The 18,181-nt window shown below is 52.8% G+C and overlaps 8 protein-coding genes across 8 annotated transcripts; 4 read left to right on the plus strand and 4 right to left on the minus strand.

Moving 5' to 3' along the window:
* Nucleotides 1-632: 632 nt before the first annotated feature.
* LTS14_004424 (uncharacterized protein) lies at nucleotides 633-2,277 on the plus strand (the record flags this gene model as incomplete). Its single annotated transcript, XM_064837126.1, has 2 exons — nucleotides 633-2,112; nucleotides 2,252-2,277. The coding sequence occupies 2 exons, from the start codon at nucleotides 633-635 to the stop codon at nucleotides 2,275-2,277; spliced, it is 1,506 nt and encodes a 501-aa protein (XP_064695085.1).
* Nucleotides 2,278-2,503: 226 nt separating this feature from the next.
* LTS14_004425 (uncharacterized protein) lies at nucleotides 2,504-3,852 on the minus strand (the record flags this gene model as incomplete). Its single annotated transcript, XM_064837127.1, has 2 exons — nucleotides 2,504-3,014; nucleotides 3,071-3,852. The coding sequence occupies 2 exons, from the start codon at nucleotides 3,850-3,852 to the stop codon at nucleotides 2,504-2,506; spliced, it is 1,293 nt and encodes a 430-aa protein (XP_064695086.1).
* Nucleotides 3,853-5,229: 1,377 nt separating this feature from the next.
* Nucleotides 5,230-6,702, plus strand: LTS14_004426 (uncharacterized protein; the record flags this gene model as incomplete). The annotated part of the gene is made up of 1 exon (XM_064837128.1): nucleotides 5,230-6,702. One exon carries the CDS (start codon nucleotides 5,230-5,232, stop codon nucleotides 6,700-6,702), a length of 1,473 nt encoding a protein of 490 aa, XP_064695087.1.
* Nucleotides 6,703-10,090: 3,388 nt separating this feature from the next.
* Nucleotides 10,091-10,588, minus strand: LTS14_004427 (uncharacterized protein; the record flags this gene model as incomplete). The annotated part of the gene is made up of 1 exon (XM_064837129.1): nucleotides 10,091-10,588. The coding sequence occupies one exon, from the start codon at nucleotides 10,586-10,588 to the stop codon at nucleotides 10,091-10,093; it is 498 nt and encodes a 165-aa protein (XP_064695088.1).
* Nucleotides 10,589-10,907: 319 nt separating this feature from the next.
* On the minus strand, nucleotides 10,908-11,756 carry LTS14_004428 (uncharacterized protein; the record flags this gene model as incomplete). Its single annotated transcript, XM_064837130.1, has 1 exon — nucleotides 10,908-11,756. The coding sequence occupies one exon, from the start codon at nucleotides 11,754-11,756 to the stop codon at nucleotides 10,908-10,910; it is 849 nt and encodes a 282-aa protein (XP_064695089.1).
* A 432-nt stretch (nucleotides 11,757-12,188) lies between these two features.
* On the minus strand, nucleotides 12,189-13,748 carry CDC37 (hsp90 co-chaperone Cdc37; the record flags this gene model as incomplete). Its single annotated transcript, XM_064837131.1, has 1 exon — nucleotides 12,189-13,748. The coding sequence occupies one exon, from the start codon at nucleotides 13,746-13,748 to the stop codon at nucleotides 12,189-12,191; it is 1,560 nt and encodes a 519-aa protein (XP_064695090.1).
* Nucleotides 13,749-14,341: 593 nt separating this feature from the next.
* Nucleotides 14,342-15,105, plus strand: LTS14_004430 (uncharacterized protein; the record flags this gene model as incomplete). The annotated part of the gene is made up of 2 exons (XM_064837132.1): nucleotides 14,342-14,795; nucleotides 14,855-15,105. The coding sequence occupies 2 exons, from the start codon at nucleotides 14,342-14,344 to the stop codon at nucleotides 15,103-15,105; spliced, it is 705 nt and encodes a 234-aa protein (XP_064695091.1).
* A 375-nt stretch (nucleotides 15,106-15,480) lies between these two features.
* Nucleotides 15,481-18,168, plus strand: LTS14_004431 (uncharacterized protein; the record flags this gene model as incomplete). Its single annotated transcript, XM_064837133.1, has 1 exon — nucleotides 15,481-18,168. The coding sequence occupies one exon, from the start codon at nucleotides 15,481-15,483 to the stop codon at nucleotides 18,166-18,168; it is 2,688 nt and encodes an 895-aa protein (XP_064695092.1).
* Between the last annotated feature and the right edge of the window lie 13 nt (nucleotides 18,169-18,181).

Raw genomic sequence — 18,181 nt, forward strand, 5'->3', positions numbered from 1 at the left:
CACCCAGCAAGGGTCCGTCTGCCCTGTGGCGTTCTCGTGGTCAACCAAACCATGAGCCGTCAGTTTGGCGAGATCGGCGAGACTGGTCACTACGGCCTCATCCGTTTAGTGATGCGTGGTGAGACGGTGATAGTTCCCGTTCGCTGCAGGCACAAGATATGCTGCTTCTTCCATTCTGGAACGACCCCTGTCTATCATGCAAGCCAAGAGCACCGTTACCGTTAGTTTGAACCCTACTTTGCCGGTCGTGCATGAACATTAAGTTTCGAGCCAAGATTTCCTCATGCGGAAGCAGAATTTGGCACCAGCCAGCTGGTGCAAGTGGTGCAACCTCGGGGAAGTGAAGCACACTTCGTTGAACCTCCGCCGAGGAGCAAACGAGCACATACGCGAAGTGGCTTGCGTCGTCCTCAAACTTAGACAGCGGTTCCGAATTTGCCCTCCAAGATGTGCTCAAGCCTCAGGACCGTTATCTGCAGGCTAGAACTATGCGACGGTCGAGGGCTAAGTCTGCTTTGTGAGCTTTGGAGATTGCTGTAGGAGCTGGCCTCGATGGTATTGATGTGGTCATTGGACATCTCGAACCCATTGTGCTGCTGACCGAGTGTGAAGACCGGACCTGAGCGTTGACAATGGCCTCGTTGGATCCTCAGCGCCAAAGGACAATGGGCATTCCAAGAAGGTTCCGATATGTGGCTGTATTGGTAATCGTCCTTGTATCAACAGCAGTGTTCGCCTCGTATAAACTTAGCACACCGCAGAGAGTGCATCAGATAACGGACAAGCTCAATACACACACGTCTGGTGGCGACACAGGACCGAAGCAGACTTCAGCCAGTGGCACTGCGGCAGCTAAAAGTGGCGAGAAGTATTCAGACGACGACAGTTACGTGGACCTCAAATCACCATATACTCCCGACTACGACGATGAAGAAGACGACCCATCACTGTACATCCCGGACCGAGGAGACTATAGAGAAATCTTCTCGCTGACCACCGTGGACCGAAAGTATTTTCCTATCTACTGGGCAGGCGACGAAGCATACAACCCGAACGTCATACCACATCCGACGAAACACGACATGTGGATCGTGGTTGCTCAGCACGAGCAAAGCAAGGAGATTATCGACATCTCCGGCGAGTTGATTTGCGAGGCTGGGTTCTTGAATGGTGTCCTGGTCTGTGGCGACGCACCAACGATACTACCAATCGCTCCGTCAATAACAGGAGTCTGCGAAGGCGATCTAGCTTACATGAACTTTCGCTTCGGGCCTCGCGATGCACGAATGTTCTACGGTCCATCCGGTCCGATGATCAGTTACGGCACGCAGTCACAATACACATGTCTGGGTATCTGGATCCAAGACGTTCGCATGCTTCTCGACTCGTTCCGTCTGGAGCGCTTTGCTTTGAGCAAGCTCTTCACCTCAGCGACCGAAGTGCGAAGGCCAGCACCATGGAAAGGCATCGAGAAGAACTTCTTCATCTTCTGGGATCTACAAGGCAAAGCATACGCTCACTTTGACCTCAGCCCAGAGCGTGCCTTTGCTGAGCTGGACTTCAACGGTGCTGTAGGAGACGATCTGGCACCGAAGACTGCAAGCGAGGATTCTGCATGCATGGCACAGTACATGCCATACGTTGGACCAGAACAAGAGTCCATCCACCAGGCGACGAACTCACTGTCTATCACACTGTGCAAACGTGCGGATCTGAAGTGCAAGCCAACAGAGAGCAACACTTTTGTCATGCACATTTTCCAACACAAATCTTACTACACGTTTCATGGCATATACGAGCCATACGTGTTGTTGTTCCAGCAAATGGCACCGTTCGCTGTACACGGCATCTCACAGCGTCCCCTGTGGATCCACGGTCGAAATGCACTCAGCAAGGACACCCACTCCCTACAATACGAAGGTCGACCGGAAACAGACATTCCCGAGGGTCATACGGAAATGTTCTATGTGACCTCAATGTCCTGGAAAGGTCACGATCAGAAGTACCACGGCTATCTGGATGATACATTACTCTTGGCATTCGGCATTGAAGATAGTAGGAGCGCCGCCATTGATGTAAAAGCGGGCGACATACTGCAGGACATCGCATTCTGTAAGTAGATAGATACAATCTGGATAAATACAAGCAATCTGTTCATATACTTTGATCGTCTATACCTGCATCATAGCATTCTAGGTAAGCTACAGCTGGTCGGGTGCTATGCAGCAGTATTTGATTCCTTCGCATCCAGGTAAGATTTGTGAATATGCACGTTGAAACGTTCGACATTGGACTTCGACCAGCGGTTGAGATTGACGCAATTTGTAGAGGTACAGTATATTAGCATAAACGCCACTCGACCAGCTGCTGGCTGAATGGAAGACTTAGTTGGATGTAGATTTATACGTAGGATATACTGTCTATCTATCTAGATCATCAATGGTCGTATACAAGTTGCAAGAACGCTGAAGCAGCAAGCAAAAGCGCAATGGTTCTGACGATTTTATTCTGCATCGTCCACGAGCTCACCGACTGGCTCGGCGGGTGCAGCTACTGGCCAATCAACTTGGTCAAGGCCGGCCGCAAGGCCGGGCTCGAGGCCTTCGGGTATGCCAGCCGGTGTATCTTGCTCAGGTTCTGATCGCGCTTCCGGTTGTGATTCCGGCTGAGCCGCAGCCAAACCAAGCCCTGCAATCGCCGGTGGCGAGTCCGCTAGTAATGGTGCTTCGTTGCCTGCTGGCACATCAACTGGCTGTATCTCAGCTTGCGTGGCTGCCAAAGGCTCCTGCGCGCTGCCGTCGAGTGCTGGAAAGTCGTTTCCCGGTGCTTCAGGCATCACGGCTGGTGGTGGACCAGCTTTCGGTAGCATCGGCATTGCAGCGGCGAACTCAGCATCCAGAGCTGCAGCGGTCTCCTCGCGGTCTTTGAGACCGATCATCTTTCTCTGATCTTCTTTTGGTAGAGAGGCGAAGAAGGCAGTATTTGCATCCCAGAGCTTGACACACTCAACATCCCTGGATAGCAGTGTTAGCATAATTTTCCCCACGTCCAATAGGCTTCCGATACTGACCAGTTACACTTCTCGACCTCACCATAGATTGGATGCTTGAAGCGAGGATGATTTGTGGTCCAAGAAGAAGCATGGAAATGATGCTTGACTAGAGCACCTTTACCATGGTGATTGCCAGAGTCTGAGTGTCCAGTCCCAGCAGCGAATGCTTCAGAAGTGAGCACAAGCACTCCTCCAACAACTTTTGACTCCTCAAGGTCGTGGAAATCGTCCCATGTGTACTTCCGCCCAGTCGAAGCTGTCATCTCAGCGAGTATGGCTGTCGTGAAGGCGGATGGTCCTGTACCGTTGAGAACCTCGTCGAAATTGAGCTCCAGTTCTGAGATTGATCTTCCCTGCTCAACCGCAAGTCTTGATAGCCAGATCAAGATGTTATCGATTAGTCTCATCATGACTGGCAGTCGCGGCTTGCACATAAAAGTCCACTGGCAGAAGGATGTAGCTTTTGCCCCAAGCACAGGGTGGTCCTTCAATGCTGGCTCGTCTGTTTCCACCCCTACGACCATACCAACATCGTGTTCGCTGTGTCGCTTCGGGATGAAATGGTCGATTGGCCTGATTGCTTCGACGTCAATGTCGGACCACAGGCCACCCTCCACGTACATAATCAGGTAGCGCAACAGATCCGCCTGAATGATTCTTGCGCTCAACCCTTTGTAGATCGAGACTATGTCTGGTCTGTTGAAGCCATTGGGCCCGTAGTGCTGCTCAACATATGTGACAGCATTCTCGTCCGTCAACACCTCATATCGATAGGCGGGATTCTTGAGAGTCCAAGTCATTGCTCGCTCTGCATCTCGTGCCTCGAAACGTAACGAATCGACCTTCCATGACTGCCAGATCTTGCGAGGAAAGGTGTCGGATCGGTCCACCGATGGTGATCGCAGGCCGCCGAAGGTATTGTGAAGAAGAAAGAACAGGCTACATCCGCAGCATAATATGACGATGGTTCGAAAGCGAGTAAACAGCAGATTCTCCAACGTCGACTTCAACAACCTACGACCCATTGCGCCAGCCTCAGGTCATGCAGTCGGAACGAGCATGAACATGGTAACTCTCAGAGACTTCGAGGCCGCGACTACGATTCGCGATACTCTATGCCAAGAGGAGAGGACCTGCAATAACATCCTGCATGCTCACGGTAGCCATGCGGTGGTCCTTTGGCCTCGGTTCCGTTGTACGCCAATCGCTCTAGTGCAGACTAAATTGGGCATTGTTTGATGCATGTGCTCATCAACCGGGTTCCTACATGAGATAATGGCGATGATAAGGCACGGCCGTTGTTGGCCAGCTGAACGGGTGTCACCGGCTCGGGACACGAGAGCGTGGCGCTTCCTAAGGGAGAACGAAGGTTCGCCTGCTAAAGGTAGTACCAGACGGTGAGCTGCAAGGCCACACTCTGTACGGCAAACCTCCAGGTACGGAAAGCTCGCCACCGAATAATGCAATGGAATCAGATGTGGATCAGTACGCGTTGGGTGTGACGGTCAGAATAGAAGCGTGGTGTGATGTTGGTGCTCGCCATTTGATGTTTGTTGTGCAGAAAATGTCTGTCGCACGTCAGCCATGGTGCGATTCTGGTGTTGTCGGCAGACGGAGCCGACTCCTCATTCGCCGGCACTTCTTGGACCAAGCCGGGAACGGCCACAAATTGAGTTTGATGCAGCCAAGCTTATCATAAGCCTAATCAGAACGACATACTGTAGAGTTCGCTCCACAGCACCCATGTCCGCGGCTTCCCGATGACCCGGCTAGATGTGGTGTCCCGTTGGCTTCCAGCTTGCGTCTTTGAAGCCACCATGATCCTCCCGCGAGTCTGCGTGATGTTGAGGCATCCCACCTTGGCAGTGCGAGACACGAGCTGACCCGCCTGTGCCTTGAACCGCTAATGCTCATCCGCTCGCTTAATATGCAGTAGGTGAACCGACGAAGGATGCTCTCGATCAAAGGCTGCAAGCATGGACGTCGACTGATGCAACTGTGACTCGGCCAAACAGGCGTCTGGAACTACACCTGCATCTTTCCGCCAAGGTTCACATCAGAGCCGAGTCTGGTACTCCGGTTCAACGTACTTCGTGAAGTCCACCTACCAATACGGTCTGCTGGCCTTTCTATCGTCAGCAGCTGCACGATCAGCATCAAATTCACCAACAACTACCATGGCCATGTCTCCATTAGACGCAGCAGATGCTGAGAAAGCACTACACGAACTCGAGAGCTTCCTGGAGAAACCCCAATCTCGAAAGCACAATCGGACTGTCTCTTTCGGGAAGCTAGACTTGCCTGAGTATTCAGTAAAGAAGGACGTCAAGGCCAATTTAAGTCGCACCGCGTATCTCGACGGCCTTAGAGGCTTTGCAGCACTGCTGGTGTACTCCCTGCACCATCAGGTTTGGGCCCACTCTGGCATGGGTGGCGAGTTCATCCTAGAGAACGCTTTCGGCTGGGATCACAAATACTATTTTGTTTGCTTTCCTGGAATTAGGATCCTCTTCTCAGGCGGTCATCTGGCAGTGGCAATCTTTTTTGTCATATCAGGCTATGTGCTGACCGCGAAACCGCTGCGACTGCTACAAGCTCGAGAGTCAGCACAGCTAGCAGATAATCTCAGCTCCGCATTGTTCAGACGTTGGATCAGGCTCTTCATTCCAGTCATTGCAACCACATTTCTATGGATGACGAGCTGGCATCTTTTTGGCATCAAATCGAGCAATCCAATAGCTGCACCACCTGAGAGAACATATCTGGACGAGGTGTGGAAATGGTACTGCGATTTCAAGAATTATAGCTTCATATTCACTGGTGATGCATGGAATGCATACAACGACCACACATGGTCAATCCCAATGGAGTTCCGAGGATCAATTGTGGTGTATACGGCATCTCTGGCTTTCTCGCGATTCAAGACCGACAAACGACTATTATGCGAAGTAGGCCTGATCTGGTACTTCCTTTGGATTGTAGACGGCTGGTTTTGCGCGCTGTTCATGGTTGGCATGCTTCTCGCAGACCTCGATCTGTTGGCAGAGAAGGATCGGTTGCCGGCAGTACTCGCTCGCTTGAGACCTTTTAAGCTGCCTTTGTGCTATCTGATGTTCTTTGCCGCTCTCTACCTTGGAGGTGTACCATCCATCACCAACGATTTGAGCCATTTACGAGACTCGCCGGGGTGGCACTTTTTATCCTACCTCAAGCCACAGGCTGTTTACGACTTTCGCTGGTTCTTCCGATTCTGGGCAGCATCGCTCATGGTGGCCTGCATACCACACATCGCTTGGCTAAAAGCCTTCTTCGAGACCACCTTTTGCCGATACCTTGGCAGAATCTCTTTCGGCTTTTACTTGGTACATGGTCCAGTTCTTTGGACCGTGGGTGACCGCCTCTACGCGGCCGTCGGCCGAGTGCGTGAGGGGCACGTTGGGGTAGTGCCCACTTGGATCAATCTCTTCCCGTTCAGTGGGTGGGGACCGTTCGGCCTGGAGCTGAACTACCTTGTCCCACATCTGATCTTACTGCCACTTACGCTCTGCCTTGCGGAAGCCATCACTAAGCTGATCGATGAGCCGAGCGTCAAGTTTGCCCAATGGGCATTTGGTCAGGATGTGGCAGCACCGAAAAAGGCAGATCCATGACTCATGATGCGCACGTCAAAGTCCATAGATAAGAACTTTCACATTTAGGCAGTCTCAGTCATGAACCGCAGATGTCGAGCCTTGCCGTCCCAGCGAATCTGTATGCAGAGCCTGTCTGGATGCGGTCAAGTAGAGGCGGTATTGCGTCCGCTCTGAACCTCATATCCACTCCTGCAGGAACGGTTAACGAATGAGGTAATGGCTCGGAAGTCTCTCTGAGATCTTAGGCTTTATTTGTGCCACCTCACGTGGAGCAAGGTTCTTGGGTGAGACGGCGATACGAAAAGCCACCGTGGGTGGCCAAATATAGAGTTTTGCGCGGGCTACGTTACGGGACTTTCTCCAACTTCTCCAACCGATTTTATGGATCTCTCTCCTACCCACTCTTTTCGCTCAACATCCTTGCGATAGTAGTGCATCTCTGCACACCTCGTTGCGGGTTGTGTGCATGTATGCACGACGGCATGGTTCTATTGAATCTCCTTATCAGCTTAGCGAATTCATCGTCTGCCGTCCCTCTCGGATACGAGCGCAAGCCAAATGGCTCTTGGCAGTACACCAGCGCACCAAACATACGCGTGGTATTGGGAATGAATGTCTTATCCCTCGCGGAGATAGCCTTGAGACACCATGAGCTGATCACAATTCAGCAGCGCCGTGGGCTCCACCTTATCACAGCAAAAGTCTTAGCATCGCTGCATGCCGGGTCTCTCGCGCCTTAGAAGCTGGTGAAGAACCGGGTGTGCCTGACGCAGCTGAAGTCAATAAACGCTATTCTCCGCGAAAGTTCCACGAGACCCACTTGCCCTTTTGTGTTCCTGTTGGCTTTCGATAGTGGACGCCACAGGTCAACGTCCGGATGATGATATTCGTTGTGCGTCGCAACTTTGCTGTGCGTGAAAACTGCTGAGCGCAAGCCCAGAGCGGGCCTTTGGTCGACCGATCACAATCAACGGTCTTTCTGGTTGCCCAGATGCTGGCAGCCGGTGAGTCGGAGTCTTGGTCTGTTGACTGTGACGATATGCTTTGGCACAAGCCTCTCTCTTGCTACGCGGAGTGGATGTACTGCAGAGAATGACCTTCAGAGGCATTCCCACTTCGACTTCTCTTTCGGTCGCACACAGTAGACTCAAGTCATTCGTTACCAACACTCGTTCACTCGCTCACAGTGTTGACCGCAATGGCCATCCGTACCTTCCTCGTTGCTGCTCTGGCTGCGTTTGCGTACGCCGAGAAGCTCAACGACTGCTCGGTGAGCCTGTCATTGTGGTGAGCTCGGGTTCATTCGCTGACGTCTGTGTAGGGTAGCTGTGTTGGCAAAGCCATCCAGATCACGGGATGTCCTTCGACCAACAGCCACTGCATCTGCTCTTCACCCTCGTTCATGAAGACAGTCTACGAGTGTGTCGCTGAGTGCACCGCCGCAGACCAAGAAGGCAAGCCTATTTTCCTCTGATCGATTTCGATTCCGACGCTAATTATCGATGCAGCCGCTGTCAGCGTCGCCGAAGGTTTCTGCCAGGCCGTCAGCAGCACCCGCTCCGATCTCAAGCGCAGCAAGCGTAGTTGGGGTGAGGACTGGGGCCAGCAGCGTGGTGGATGGAATCAGCCATCTAGAAACAGCAACAAGGGTCAAGCAGCTCCTCCGTCTCCACCAAAGCCCAACAACCCGCCACCACCATCAAAAGGTCCTCCTAGCTCACCAAGCCCTCCCAACCATCAGCCACCACCAGGCCCGCCGGGTCATGATAAGCCTTCTCCACCAAAACCAGGCCCACCAAGCAAGCCCGTCTTGCCACACCCTGAGCAGACCGTATGGTAAACAATCTCACAACAATCGCTACATCAATACCATTCTTCTCGGATCCGGAATTCATCTCACAGCTGTCGCCCTCATGGCGGGCGTTATGCCCGTTCGTGCAGTTTGACCGCATTCAAATTTCGTATTTTGCCATGGTACTTTCTGGTGTGCTGGGTTTCTGTGGAATGCCAGAAGACCTTTTGACTAAAGCTTCGATCGGTACGCCGACGTGTCATGATACAGATGATCAATACAGTCTTTCCTTAATGCATCAAAACTCCCTCCAGGTCTCATTTTGCTCCGACATCAGCTCGGTGGTGGGTATTCAGATTTGCTACCATCTGTCATGTCGACTTGTTTCCGTGCAACTCCATCCCAGCGGAAACAATATCTCCCACCAGTAGTCTCTCGTGGCACTTTGTTCATCATAACGTTACGGACATGGAAAGGATGTCGTCTGGAGGTACTCAGCCTTGCCCACACCATTGCCGCTGTCGTGCCACATCTCGCGCATCATGTAGGCACGGGACAGCGATCACTCCAAGCGCAAACCTGCCTTGCATGGCTTGCTGTACATCCAGTCCGCTTGACGATTCATCGTCTGTACACGTGAGAAGCTGCTCTCGATGAGGTGCCAGTAGATTTCCTGTTCGTGGCAATTCTTGCTACGCGGCTGTGCGGGCTTTGCTCTTCATCCGCCGGTGCTATTGGTCAATTCGAACCAGCGAAGGGTTAGGGTTTGGGTAAACCGCTCCTTTCGCTTGCGAATAGCTTCGCTGATGGATTGACTGACCACGTCACCACGTTGAAGACCTGGACGAGCTGCTAGACTCCAGTGACCGGGTGATCTCTCGTCAAGAAAGTTGCACTGGACATTCTTGGTAGTTACAGCATGTCTTCCGCGCCCTCATTTCGGGGAGTTTAGGAAAAGAGCGAGTTGACTGATTCAGCAAACTCCAACGTACTACGTTGGGTAATGTACTGCGATACTATATTGTGTCACCCCTGGGGCAGACGCATCACTAACTATACACGCTTCGGTCGCTTTGGCTCTGCACCTCCCTTGATGTGCACTCGTTCGCGTGGGAAAACCCGAGTGTGCTGTTTATCAACAACGACCGCCCCGTTGACATCCCCTGGCTATCGTATCATTCATGCCAGCCAGCAGCCGTCCCAAGGCATGGGTGTACGCTCGCATTGACCACCTGTATCATGACTTGTTGCTCGGCCAGTACTTTAAAGCAGAACTAACCTCCTTCCATCCCACCAAAGTGAAGCCAACAAATCTCTCGCGCGAAGCGACAATCCCGTCAACGGCCTGGCGAACGCGGGCCTGAACGTGTAAATAGGTGGCTTGAGATACGGCAGCATTGCGTCGCGCCACTGTGATGGATGGTCGCGAACGAGTTGCGACAGGCACTTGCAACTTGATCCGCGCCAATGTACTGGTATGTCGTGCGCGCAAGCCGGGGTGGACACCGAGCACTACGATATCAAGGTTGCGAAAGGCCGGAACGATGGAGCCCATGGTTGCCATGTTGGTGGGCCATGCTCGAACGTTTGCTGAGATCTCACGAGAACGTGTGCTTAGATCTCACGAGAACGCTTGCCCAAGGCCACACGAATGCCGTAGTCTCGTCTGACATAGGCGTATCGCGGTTTCGCCCAGAGTTTCATGCTCAAGGTGGGTACTGCTAGCGTTGGTAATTCGCCACGGCCATTCAGCCCATCCAGTTCCTCTGCATCTTCGCCACTCGACCACACCACCCATTCAAATGTACACTCCGAGAAGAACACTCGCAGTACTTCGGCGCGGACCTGTTTGCTGACCATTGCTAGTGTTGGAACATTAATCTTCCTGAGCTCGCGGCTGTGCTCTGAACCTATTGCATAGTGGTAGACTCGCAAGCGTAGCCTAGGTAGGAGATTGAAGAAGGTGACCTGTGATTGGACGCCTGCGTGCTTGACCTCACGAGCGGTACGCTTGTCTTTCCGAGTGTTTTGACGGCTCTTAGTCGTGATGTCCTCGAAGCTCTTTTCAGGCTTCACGCCCGTGGCGCGCTGGCTTCGTCGTTGTGTTGACATGGTGGCCGCCAGGGTTGTTGTTGTGTTATGGCGTCCGCTTGCGATCGATGACTGTCGAGGATAGTGCTGAGAGATGTGAAGACTGGTTGAAGAGTGAGCAACAAATGGCGAGCGCATGACTAGCGCCACCTTGAATTCACATTTTAGGAAGTAACGACAAAATCGTATCTGGCAAGGACGATCTACACTACGCGAAGAAGGTCCCGGCTTCAAAGCAGTTCAGATGTAACATTGGAATGTCAGCCGCTGTCACCAAGAGAAGCGTATAACTCCTGATGCCGCAGAATCCTTCAAGCCACGATTGTTCTTCCGCCACCGTTTACCTTCCCGGCCAGTATTTGACTGCCATGCTGAGCTTCAGAAGGTCCGCCACTGTGAAGCCAACGAAGCGCTCCCGTGACTCGGCGATCTTGTGGCTGGCTTCCGTGAGGCGATCTATAAGACACGAACATGCTGCTTCGGGGGCGCCTTCGAGGCGAGGATCGGCTGTAATTGACGGGAAGGAGCGGGTAGCCACCGGAGCCCGCAGCTGAACCGTCATCGATAGAGGTGGCGTTGCATTCACCTGACGATACCGATTCTGCCTCCCAATCTGAGACACACTCAGGTCTAGTTTTCGGAACGAGGGCGTGAATCCATCACTGCTCGTAATGCGGGAAAGCCAAGTCTGATGAAGTCTTGCGATCTCGTTTCGTGTATGGACAAGCAGCCAGCAGTATCGCGACTCCAGCGTGCGAAGCTCTCCAGGCTCGTCTGCCAAGCTTATAGTAGGCACATGTTCGATCGCGAGCACGCCTTGCAAGACTAAACGGTCCAAAGGTTCGATGTCTTTACCATTGGTGTCGAGCCTGATGGTAAAGCGGCATTCGGAGAAGAACACCGGGAGCGCTTCAGCGCGTACTTGCTTGCTCACCTGTGCCAGGACCGGAGCTTTCATCCGGACTAGTAGATCTCGTGGCTTCTCTGGTTCAAGCGCTAGTCGGTAGATATTCAGGCGAATCTCCGGCAGAATGTCGAAAAATGTGAGGCGTGTCTCGACATCAGCCACCTTTGCTTCACGCTCGGCTCTCAAGTTTAGTAGACCCAGATGATGACCGAAAGCCACGACCTCGTCATTCTTGTTGCTGAGCCTCTCGCCTCCGATGCGTAGGCTACGGCGTGCTGGCATGGTTGAAAGATTGATGTGGGATTTGCTTTATTTTGAGCAAGTCCCGAGCCTGTTGTGCTGGAAGCGTGAGCTTGAGTTCTGCTTCGTTCCCGCAGGCACGAGGTTGAAGAACCTTGTTGGAGGGGCCTTGGTATCCCGTGACCGAGTCAATCGTCTGGCGAAAGGTAAATGTATGTGACTGCGAAGTGAATGGAAGAAGACACTGGAGGTGCGGGTAGTTGTAAAGGAAGTCGAGTGGTGAAGCGGTGACCGAGCTCGTCACAGCCCCAATTGCCGCTAATGTTTAAGGCAAGAGCGAACCTCTGTAATCTTGGATCTCTAGATGGCAAGAGCCCACCACAGTCTCACCTAAGCCTGTTGCTCGTCACGCGTATGAGACACTGAAGGGTCTGAACAGGGTCGGTAATGGAACTTGCTCGTTTCGTACGCGTTCTAATCCATCTCGTCGACACCCTCCGGCAACTCCACAATTCGCTCCCCACCAGGCTCACCAACCTCCTCTACCTCCCTCTTCTCCCCTGGCATCGCCCTCGTCCTCTCAATTTCCTCCACCTGCTTTTGCCCCTCTTCGGTGGTAGCATCAATCACGCCCTCCTCAAGACTCAACATCCCTCCATTGCCCAATTGCTCAACAACCTGTTCCGCCTCGTCCACCGACATCTTCGCCAAAACCTCGTTCACCTTCTCTAGACTCCCACTCTGCAGAGCCCGCTGCAGACCAGGCGGGAACGTATCGAAGATCTCTCTTGCCGTGCGCTCGTCGTCGTTCGTGCAGTCGGCTAGGGATGGAGGCGTGACAATGTTGATGGTAGTATTGGGATCAACGGCATGGAGTTGAATCGTCTCGCGCTCGCCGCCGTCGGCTTCGCGTTCGCGGGCCAATTCGGCAGTACGGCTACGGATTCGAGCATAAGTCGTGTTCACATCGTCCAGGAACAGTTTCCTTGCTTGATGGTTTTGTGTCTGAATGCGTTTGAAGAAGAGACCTACACCGTCCTTGCCTAGTTGGCGACAGTATTGCAGTAGAAGGGCTTGATGCACGCATTGGCGAGCGTAGTCTTCTTCCTTCTGATTAGTGGCGTTGCTTTGGCCATTGAAGGCTTCGACCAGTAGGCCATCTGTTTCCTTTTCCGCGAGAACTTCAGGATGCTCACTTATGAAGCGTAGACTGGCTGGGTAGTCGCCGTAGGGTATCCGGCCGAAACGTTTGGCGAGAGGTGAGGCTTTCATGTCATCATCTGCTGCTTCTTCGCCCGGCACTGTTGCTATCGCGCCGTCTTCTATGTCTGCTTCTGAACCAGCGGTTTCTGCACCACCTTGCTTGATGGCTTTTGGGTTCATCAGCTCTGGTTCGGTCTTGACGGGTACGACGGGTGCTTTCGCAACGTGTGAAGTGTCGAAGCCCATATGTATACTGTCACTCGTGATCTTGCTGCCCTCTTCCTTCTCAAGCTTATTCAGCTCTGTTAGTAGGTCTTTCTGCAAGCCTTTAACTTTTACCTCGTGACCAGCGACCTCCTTCAGATATGCCTCATACCGAGCAGGCCCGTCAGCATTGGCTTTATCGACCTCAGACTTCACCTGATCGACCAGTGTTCCCATCATCTTACTGTAACTCGGCTGCTGCTCATTGGCATGAATACCTTGAGGCGGAGCAGGAGGCTGATCTTCTCCCAGACTGCCATCGCCTTGCACTTCCACCAAAGCATCAAACACGACTTCATCGATATCATCAGTCTCTTTCTTGCCTTCAACTTCTTTCTTATGTGCCCCAAGGCACTTCAACAGAGCATCTATCCGCGACAGTAATCCATCGTTAATGACCCTCTCGTACTTGAGCGTAGTGATGCGGTGTTTGCGGTCTAGTCGCTGCTGATGTATCTGGTTCTGCTTGGCACGAATGAAAGAGCGCTTGTCGACATTTGGATGGACTTCGATGTCGCTGTCGTCCGAAAGCTCAAGGGCATCCCACTTGCTGTAATCGACAGGCATGGTGGCGTTGTTGTTTGGCTGGGTTTTTGGGCAGCTAGTCATTAAATAACATCGTCGAGAAGTCAAAAGTTTCCTTCCTGATGATATCGTAGCTGTTGCGAGAAGGCACGTGGATGAACTTGCCCCACTGTGCAGAGCACAAGCCAAGCTACGCCACTGTCCACGGGTACGATGCTTTTCCTATTTGTTCCATTAACATTCATTGCACCACCACCACATCATTTTTTCGGCACGGGAGTGAGATTGGACGACCCGTGCTGTCGAGTGCGAGATAAGACAGCGATACCTTCTTAACAACGCCACTCAACAGGCTCGGAACCCACAGCTTTTCCGATCTAGCAAACCAAACATATCCCGTTCAGCTCAGCTCCAGCCCCGAAGGATGATTCCATCCCAGCGGCGTCCCCTTTGGCGATGGTATCAAAGTTGAGCTGATTTTCGGGATGGTAAGCTCGTAATTGGCTTTTGCAACATCAGCAATAGCACGCCCTGCATTTTCACTCTTTACCTAAAACATCTCTGTCATTAAGCACTGCTTCATCCTGCCTGGTCCAATATTCTTTCCTTTTCCATTGCGCGGCAAGACTACTAAAATGCACTTAAAAGTCCTCCCAGCAACCGCGAAAGATCTAGACCAGGTCTCCACCGTCTACGGCCCAGAGACAGGCGATCTCGTAGCTCCAGCCCTCGCTATATGCTGGCACATCGAGCCTCAGGATCTGGAAGCAGCCAAGCGCCGCGCTCAATGGTCTTACAAGCAACAACTCGCCTTTTTGCAGCCACGTGTGGATCCAACTGTGCGGCTGATGAAAGTCATCGACACTGATGCTCCAGCGGGGAAAGATATCGTGGCTCTAGGCCGATGGCATGAATACCCGCATGGCTACGGAGCTCATGGCGATGCTGAGACGACTACGAAGCTCTGGGAGGGTGATATGACGGGTCTTGAGGTCAAGGAGTTCAATACAGCGTTGTACACGAACCTCCTCGGGGAGCTTTTCGATAAAAGACGTGAACCAGAACGCTTTGGCACGGGATCACAATGGGGTCCGTCTCTACCTCTGCACTGACACTCTCTGTACTCCAACTGACTTACGACTTAACAGTCCTCACGACGCTAGCAACCCGGGAGCCATACCGTCGTAAAGGCGCTGGTGGCATGATTCTGGGATGGGGGCTTGAGCAAGCTCGAAAGGCGGGTGTACCTGCTTTCTTGGAGGCAGCGGTTGGCGCGAAGCACTTGTATGAGAGCCATGGGTTCAAGGAGATTCAGAAGGCGAGTATCGATTGTAGTGACTCGGGCATGCCAGGGGTTGTCGTCGAGTTGGCCATCATGAGAGCGGATCCCGGGACATGACAATGGAGGCAGAACTCCCGTTAAATGCTTTAGCTTGCAAACCTAAGACCCTTTGTTCCAATAATCAGCAAGTGTATCACGTCCCATGGTTCATCGACTTGTGCACGCTCGCGCTTTTCCACTTGTTCAAATGGTGTATACATGACTTGTGCACCTTCCCCACATCGAAACCACCCCACCAGGCGACTTTCTGAAACACCTGTCGAATATACAATTTTGAACAGGCACGCGAGCACGATTGGCAATATCACACGACAGCAAAAGTTTTTGATATTTGGATAGCACGAAGAGCAGCGGTGAAGCAGCAATCTCCCTCACGATACCACACTTTACGAAAGCGATATTTACGATACTCCCACCAACAACCACACCGCCATGTCCGCACCACAAGAAGGAAGAGTCAAGAGCGTGCTCTCTGGCGATACCGTGATCCTACAAAATAAAGGGAAGCAAGAACGAACATTGAGTCTAGCCTTCATCAACGCTCCTCGACTTCAGCAGGACGAGCCTGGTGCCTTCGAATCACGCGATTTCATCCGCAAGCAATGCGTAGGCAAGATAGTACATTTCCGCGTCCTCTACAACATACCGCAAAAGACAGGTGGGGGGAGTCGCGACTATGGTATTGTGAATCTAGCCAACGGACAGACGCTCCCGGACTTGATCGTGCAAGAGGGATGGGCCAAATTGCGAGACGATGCGGATCGGAAGGCAGAGTCACCACAGGCCTCTGAACTGCTCGAACGACTCACTGCATTGGAGGCACATGCCAAGGCCGATGAGAAGGGTGTGTGGGCATCCAAGCCAAGCAACATTCAGAACGTACGTGAGCTGTCAGATGCGAAGGCATTCGCCGAAGAGCACAAAGGTGAGCCTATCGAGACTGTGGTCGAGCGAGTTTTGAGTGGGGATCGCCTCATATGTCGGCTCATGGTTAACCCTACGTATCATGTAACTACGACTGTACTGGTTGCTGGTCTACGGTCACCTACGACAGCACGGACGAATCCTTCAGATGGCAGTACGCAGGCAGCCGAACCGTATGGCAACGAGGCACAAGCCTTTGTTGAGGAGCGACTCCTGCAGCGAGGCGTGCAAGTGCGATTACTCGGCGTGTCACCAAACAATCTCTTGGTAGGTTCCGTGCAGCATCCTGTGGGCAATATTGGCGAATTCTTGCTCAAGGAGGGTCTGGCACGTTGCACTGATCACCACTCGACATGGCTCGGTGCTGAGATGGGCAAGCTACGTCAGGCGGAGCGAGAAGCGAAGGAGCAGCAGAGAGGTCTGTTCAGGGGTGCTGCACCACTACAGCGATCAGCTGGGAGTGAAGCAGAAGCCACCGTTACACGAATCTTTTCCGCAGACACTCTCTTCATCCGAAACAAGGCAGGCGCGGAAAAGCGTATAAACCTCAGCAGTGTAAGACAGCCTAAGCCATCTGATCCGAAGCAGTCTCCGTTCGGGGCAGAGGCTCGAGAATTCCTACGCAAGCGACTCATTGGCAAGCATGTCAAGATCAAGACAGATGGCAAGAGACCAGCTACCGAAGGCTACGATGAGCGAGAAATGGCCACCGTGACGTCCGGCAACACGAATGTCGCTCTCATGCTTGTTGAGAATGGTTACGCATCAGTTATTCGCCACCGCATGGACGACACCGACCGAAGTCCGCTGTACGACGATCTTCTGGCGGCCGAGGTGAAGGCTCAAGAGGAGGGCAAAGGTATGTGGAATCCGAAGCCACCTAAGCAACAGACCTTTGTCGATCATAGCGAGTCCCTGGAGAAGGCCAAGCGACAGCTCACACTCCTCTCGAAACAACGCAAGGTGCCGGCCGTGGTCGACTTCGTCAAGTCTGGAAGCCGCTTCACTGTCTTGGTACCTCGCGAGAATGCTAAGCTCACCTTTGTGCTGGGTGGCATCCGTGCGCCGAAAAGTGCTCGCGGCCCACAAGATCAAGGCGAGCCATTTGGACAGGAAGCGCACGAATTCGCCAACAAGCGTTGCATGCAGCGCGATGTTGAGATTGACGTTGAGGATACCGACAAGCAGGGCGGTTTCATTGGCCAACTCTATGTCAACCGTGAGAACTTTGCCAAGCTGCTTGTCGAGGAGGGCTTCGCCCAAGTGCATGCATACAGTGCAGAGAGGTCTGGTAATGCCAATGAGCTCTTCGCGGCTGAGCAGCGCGCAAAGGAAGGTCGCAAGGGTCTGTGGCATGATTGGGACCCTTCCAAAGATGCGGAGGAGAACGGTGAGGACTACGATGCTGCGCCTGCGACGAATGGCACGAACGGTGCCAATGGCGATGCCGGCATGTCCAAAGCCAAGATGGACTACCGCGATGTCACAGTCACATACGTCGACCCAACGAATGCACGAATCAAGCTGCAAATGCTTGGCTCGGGCAAGCAAAACCTCGATTCGCTCATGAAGGACTTCGCCAATTTCCACATCTCGCCACAGAACAGCAAACCTCTCGCACAGCCACCTAAAGCTGGTGATGTAGTCTCTGCCAAATTCTCTGCTGACAATGTCTGGTACCGCGCCCGTGTGCGCCGTAACGACCGCGAGAACAGGACTAGTGAAGTAGTCTACATCGACTACGGCAATTCCGAGACCCAACCCTGGAGCTCACTGCGTGCAATAGACAACGATCGTTTCGGTGTGCAGAAGCTGAAGCCCCAAGCCGTCGATGCAGCACTCTCCTTTGTCCAGTTTCCGACCAGCCCAGAGTACCTTTCAGACAGCTGCAAGTTCCTCGACGAAGTCACGTACGATCGAGCGCTTGTGGCAATGGTGGACTATAATGATACCCGCGACAACTTACTGTACGTCACGTTGATAGAGCCAGCTGGCGCCGAGGCCTCAGGCTCCTCAGCACGTCTCAAAAGCGTCAATGCTGAGATCGTAAGTGAGGGCTTGGCTATGGTGCCGAAAAAGCTGAGGCCCTTTGAGCGTGCGGCAGGTGATGTGTTGGGTGATTTAAAGGCTAGAGAGAGCGAGGCGAAGAACGAGAGGAGAGGCATGTGGGAGTATGGTGATTTGACTGAGGATTAGATGTTGCTTAAGG

The sequence above is a fragment of the Recurvomyces mirabilis genome (genome assembly GCF_035927965.1).
Source record: "Recurvomyces mirabilis strain CCFEE 5264 chromosome Unknown scaffold_10, whole genome shotgun sequence".
Classification (NCBI taxonomy): Eukaryota; Fungi; Ascomycota; class Dothideomycetes; order Mycosphaerellales; family Teratosphaeriaceae; genus Recurvomyces; species Recurvomyces mirabilis.